This window comes from Asparagus officinalis, chromosome 5 (assembly GCF_001876935.1).
Source record: "Asparagus officinalis chromosome 5, Aspof.V1, whole genome shotgun sequence".
NCBI classification, from domain to species: Eukaryota; Viridiplantae; Streptophyta; class Magnoliopsida; order Asparagales; family Asparagaceae; genus Asparagus; species Asparagus officinalis.
Genome location: NC_033798.1, coordinates 130,020,983 through 130,026,646, shown reverse-complemented (window position 1 = coordinate 130,026,646; position 5,664 = coordinate 130,020,983). Strand labels below are relative to the sequence as shown.

The 5,664-nt window shown below is 37.5% G+C and overlaps 1 protein-coding gene across 1 annotated transcript; it reads right to left on the bottom strand.

Moving 5' to 3' along the window:
* Nucleotides 1,754-4,422, bottom strand: LOC109841359. The gene is made up of 10 exons (XM_020410297.1): nt 4,308-4,422; nt 4,171-4,230; nt 3,873-4,097; nt 3,560-3,801; nt 3,258-3,470; nt 3,074-3,178; nt 2,882-2,998; nt 2,624-2,760; nt 2,158-2,512; nt 1,754-2,069 (listed from the first exon to the last, which is right to left on the bottom strand). The coding sequence occupies exons 1-10, from the start codon at nt 4,405-4,407 to the stop codon at nt 1,995-1,997; spliced, it is 1,629 nt and encodes a 542-aa protein (XP_020265886.1). The 5' UTR covers nt 4,408-4,422; the 3' UTR covers nt 1,754-1,994.

The window sequence follows — 5,664 nt, the reverse complement described above, 5'->3', positions numbered from 1 at the left end:
ACCAATAAGCTCTGCACCTCCTGCCCTTAAACGTTTGATACCATAATACTAGTTCAGCTATCCATCTACAAGCGTTATATCGATCTTCGAACCTGTAACTATGTTTTTCTCCCCTCTCGTCTACATAGCGGGAGAAGAGGTCAAATCTATATCACTAAATCTATATTTACTAAAATCTATATTCCATAAAAAGCTCAAATGCTCCATCAAACCAATGGAGCAGACAATGAACAAAATTAGTTGTTTTTAAGCTGAGATAGCTAAGAACCTCCACAGCAAATAATATTAAGAAGAAATACATAATAGAAGGTCAAATTCCCACCTCCTCAAAATACTAAAAATAAATAATACACACTGTAGGCGTTATGCGGCTTATTCCTTTCTACAAAAAGAAAAAGAGTACAAAAGTAAGTAAGAAAGAGTGAAGGCTCGATTTTTCTCATCTTCCAGTTCACTTATTTATAACAACAAAGCTATTATACCAAGCTGGGAAATATAAATCTTAACTTCCCCATTCGGTTATATTAAGGCTCCACAATATCCTCCTCGATCGGCCAACCAAGTCCTTTAAGGTACATTATCTAGTCCCCTTTGCGCCATACCTATACTCTTATGACAGATTCTATATTTATGACAAGGCAAAATGGTTGAAAGAAGCTCAGCATGTTTCCCTTGATATTCTAAGGAAAAGAAGAACCTAAAGACAATAGAAGGTATTGTCTCATACATATTCCGATTTTTATGACCAAAAAAAAAGAAGAGAGCAAGAAATCTAAATAAGACAGCTAGATGAGCCGAAAAAACAAGACAGGCCACCTAGCAAGGTCTGTAACATCATGATGCAACATCACCAGCTAGTTAAACATCTTCCATTATCCTCATCTGATAACATATAGCTCACTAGTGAGATGTGCTCCCTATGGTTGTATGTGTACCTTCTTTCTCTTACTACGAAACACTACAAATGTGGTACAGTTCCCCCCACACAAAGTACGTAGGAGTCTCCCGACACAATGTTGGAAGTTGATGATACAAGCAACTCACCATTTGTGACACCAGAAATCCATTCTTTCTGGACTCTACTGGCAGTATCCATCCTCTAGAAGCATTTATGCTGTTATATGCATCTGCAATATTATAAGGTGCTCAGGTCAGCTACTCAAAACAACTAAAGCATCCCTAACACACTAGTAGAAAAACGACCAACCTAGACGGAAATTTCCGTCTAGGTTGGTCTACAATCCGTCTAGGTTGGGTCATCTAGACGGAAATCCGTCTAGGTAGATTGGTTTATTCTGTTACCGTCTAGTTTGGATCAAACTAGACGGATTTCCGTCTAGATTGATCAATCTAGACGGAAACCAACCTAGACGGAAGTTATATTTCCGTCTAGATTGTTAACCTAGACGGAAATCCGTCTACGTTAACAACCTAGACGGGAAACCGTCTAGGTTCACAACCTAGACGGAAATCCGTCTAGGTTGTCAACCTAGACGGAATTCCGTCTAGGTTGATCCTAGACGGAATTCCGTCTATGATGAATCAACCTAGACGGAAATCCGTCTAGGTTGATTATTACAACCTAGACGGAATTTCCGTCTAGTTTGATTCATACTAGACGGAATTCCGTCTAGATTGCTCTTTTTCCAGCAAAAAAAATATATTACAATTTGTATTTCCCTGTACAATTACACCAATACATGAATACATACAATAAATACTGTATATATGAATACATCCAACCATCCAAATATAATCAAGATTTTAGACAATTCCATTCAAACCCAAAAATATACAAATCCAACATAATGCACAGATCCAGCCATAATATAATCAATTCCAGCGTAATAAACAAATCCAACACGCATATAAGTATTGTTATAACATCCAACACGCATATAAGTATTGTTATAACATCCAACACGCATATAAGTATTGTTATAACAGATAAAGCTGTTCATTGCATTAAAAATCCACAAAAAACCTCATAAACCTCATCGGTCGTCGTCGTCGGCAGTATCTCTATCCTGGTTACGAGAACGTGTGCTGCTCCCTCCAATATCTCCACTCTGAATGGTCAATTGAATAATCATTAAGGGGTGTTTAATACATATTAAATATAAATGAATTTATTATTTTAAGAAAAAAATAAGGTACCTGAGTGCTGCTCTGACCAGCACCGGAATTATCGCCAAGCGAGCTTATAATCCGTATAACACCACCATACGCGCCATGAGGAATCACACCGCTTAAATATTGCATGACATACCCCAGGAGATCATCCATCGAGTTCGCCGTCAGCGCAACTCTTGTCATCTCATTAGTCACCTGGATATGTAGCTCCGAGTCAATCTTGTCAAGCAAATATGCAGAGATACGTGCGACAAATGGCATAGCCTGGAACCGAGGCGGGGCTGCTCTCATGGATGTAAATGCTGTGGAGGATGCTGTGGATGACCTCATGCTTACGCCGGGTGAAGCTCCAACACCATGCAGAGGATATCTCCCTCTCCTATGTTTAGGGAGAAATAAATATTAAATTTACCTCTCGAATTCAATAATGATAAAAAAATATAAATAGGAATGTAGTATTCAAATTGATTCAAATTTTCTACATCCATACCTATTATGACCCATCAAATGCTGTGTGAGAGTAATGTTGTCCTCTGCAGAAAGCATGTGAGGGTCCGGCTCAGATTGTTCCTCCTGCTGCGACATATACACAGTTGCAGCCTCCTTGGATGCAGCCTCAAATCCCTCCTAAAGCACAAATATATAATTAATTCATGGTAAAGACAATGTTATTTGTGTTCTCATTTCCTCATAATATTAACAACAAAATAGAATTAATAATACTACACAAGATATGTATAACTCTCACCACCAACTCGAGATTTGCCTTGATCTTATCTCGATTCTTCTCATCACCCCTATATCTATCACGGAAAATGCCATACGCCGCTTTCGCCCTCAAGTGTATTGGCATTAATGATTTTCCCTGTCATATTATATATTATCACACTCATAATCATACTAATCATTAAATTCATCAAAACTTTAGACGGAAATCTACCGTATCCTGACAATAAACATCCTCCAGATTGGCATAGGAGTGTGAGCCCAAGTGGTGGTCATGCAGCTTCTTTCTTCTATTTTCTGACCCCTTCGTGGATTTATTCTTTTTTAAAAGAAAAAAATTAGCAAATATGCAATAAATTAATATCTTAAAAGTATAAAGTAATTTTCATGAAACTAACCTTGGAGGCATCGCTGTCCCAATACATGAGGAGAGCTGTGAAATGAACCTCGTCAACTCGGGCGTCGAGGTTTAAAAACCTCTGCCAGTCCTCCTCATACCTGTCATAGGTTTCATGTTTGATCTCATGCCTCCATTGTTTGAGAACTACTTCAACCTTAACATTGAACACATAATTCCAAGCCCCCTCAAAGTCCTCAAGGCAGAAGCAGTCCTGTAGATTTACATACACATTTAGGAAAGATAATTTAATATCAAATACTAATTATTAATAAATAAAAAGTAATAGCAATATGTAGTTACCATAAGCGCTGTCCATATCGCCTCGTATGCGCTCCATGGTAGTTCTCGAAATTGAAAATAAGGGTTGATAATGGTCGCTCTACGCACTAGAACCCCAATATATGCATTCAAGCGGGTCGACCATGGACCAACGGGCAAATTAGAACTATTCCACCGAATTATTGCCCTCATTCCTCTTGGCGGTTGTTTGGAATCAGGCTTACCTCCGCCACGTCTGTTCTCGATACGATCCTTCTTAGCACCTACAATAATAACATGATAATATATCATATAATATACAAATGTGAAAATTAAAAGTATTTATACAATTTACCATTCGCTATCTCTCTTTCCTTTGCTGCGAGTGCAACCTTCTTTCGTGTCTCAATCATTTCACGCATTTCTTCTAATTTTCTCGCAGCACGTGTATGGTACTTCCTTGCGTCAGCCATAGACTTATGAGAGGCTGGAGGTAAAGGTAAACTAAGATAGTCCTGTGTCTTTGGCCGCAAGTCCGTGTGGAATGTATAAGATGGATATGTCGGTGTCCAAGTATCCCCTACATAAGAAAGGAGAATCATTAATATAGTTTTTAATTAACCATTATAATTGAGCATTATAATATTGAATACCTGCATCAGGGGATGGTTCTGGTACTGCATCAGAGGGGCCAGGTGATGAATAACCCGCATCTGCAACAAATTAATCACTATTAGCTAGATAATTAATAATTGATAAAATATATTAAAGTATTAATTAATTTTTATACCTGCATCCGGAGATGGTAGTGTATCATCAGCACCACTACCAGGGGTGATACTACGTGATCGATCACCCTCGAGGTCAAAGAGTCTCCTCATCCTCCTCATCTGCAATTTCAATTATTAACATAGTTAAGAAAAAAAATATACATGCTCATGAGATAAGTTATTATGAAATGCATTGTTCTTATTATGATTAGCTAAAAAACTTTAATGCAGTGTAACATATATATTACATACCTACATCCAACGCCACATTCTGTGCGTAAGAGAATTCTTGCCAAACATCATCAGATGAACCAATTGGTTCACTATAATTATATTCACTTTCTTCAATATTTTTTTCATTGTTATTAGGTAGAACAACAGATCTTGGCTCCTTGTACAAAACCACCCAATCAGATATGACATTCGGATCTCTCACGAAGAAGCACTGATCAGCTTGTTCTGCAAAAATGAATTTCTCATCCGTATATACTTCTCGATGGAGATTGACAAGTGTAAATCCATAATGATCCTTTTGCTTTTTTGCAGGACACCACCGAACCTTGAACATCGTGTAAGTACATTGTTTTGGTTTACCAAACCCGTAAATTACTTCAACAATATCTTCTAATTGGCCATAATATAGTATGTCAGCTAGAATTGGGTTCTGATCTCTTGTACTTGAAAAACATTCTTGAGCAAACAAGCCCATCACCCCACTGTTCTGAGTTACCCTCCTATCATCAGTCTCTAGCGTTCGAAATTTATATCCATTGATCAAATGCTCATTATAACGTCTCACTTCATAATAAGGGCGTTGTGCATGTATAATAATTTCATCTGGTAACGTAGTACCATCAAGAATTTGTTTATCAACCTAAGACAAAAAATTTCAGAATATTTAGGGGATGTTATATTATGAATGTTCATAAATTAATTGTTAAATACTTACATCAAATCTTAACCAATCAGAAAATTCTTTCCTATGTCTTTTCTGAATATTATGCGCTGCATTCCTACCGGTTGTTTCATTCTTAAGCTTCTCCAAATGTCGCCTACATAAACAATATATAAGTTTGCATTGCGAACATTATGTAAAATGAATAGTCTCATCTATATTTCGGGTGTTATTTGTTACCTTCGATAGTCTGCGAACATATCAAGGTTTTCCAGCACATATGCATGAATTTGTTCTAAGAGAGATCTCGGATATTTTTCACGCTTTCTCTCCTTATCTGGTACTTGAGCCGTGGTTTTCTTCTGGCGCATGTAACGTGATGCAAAAATAAAGCATTCATTTGCCACGTATCCTTCAGCTATCGAGCCTTCTGGACGAGCTCGATTGCGAACATTATGTTTCATGGAGCCCAAGTATCTTAG

Coding starts and splice junctions, on each gene's coding strand:
- LOC109841359 (XM_020410297.1), bottom strand. CDS start 4,407: ATGAGGAGGATGAGGAGACTCTTTGACCTCGAGGGTGATCGATCACGT. Junction 4,231..4,307: donor ACTACCATCTCCGGATGCAG/GTATAAAAATTA, acceptor AATTTGTTGCAG/ATGCGGGTTATTCATCACCT. Junction 2,761..2,881: donor AGGCAAATCTCGAGTTGGTG/GTGAGAGTTATA, acceptor TTTGTGCTTTAG/GAGGGATTTGAGGCTGCATC.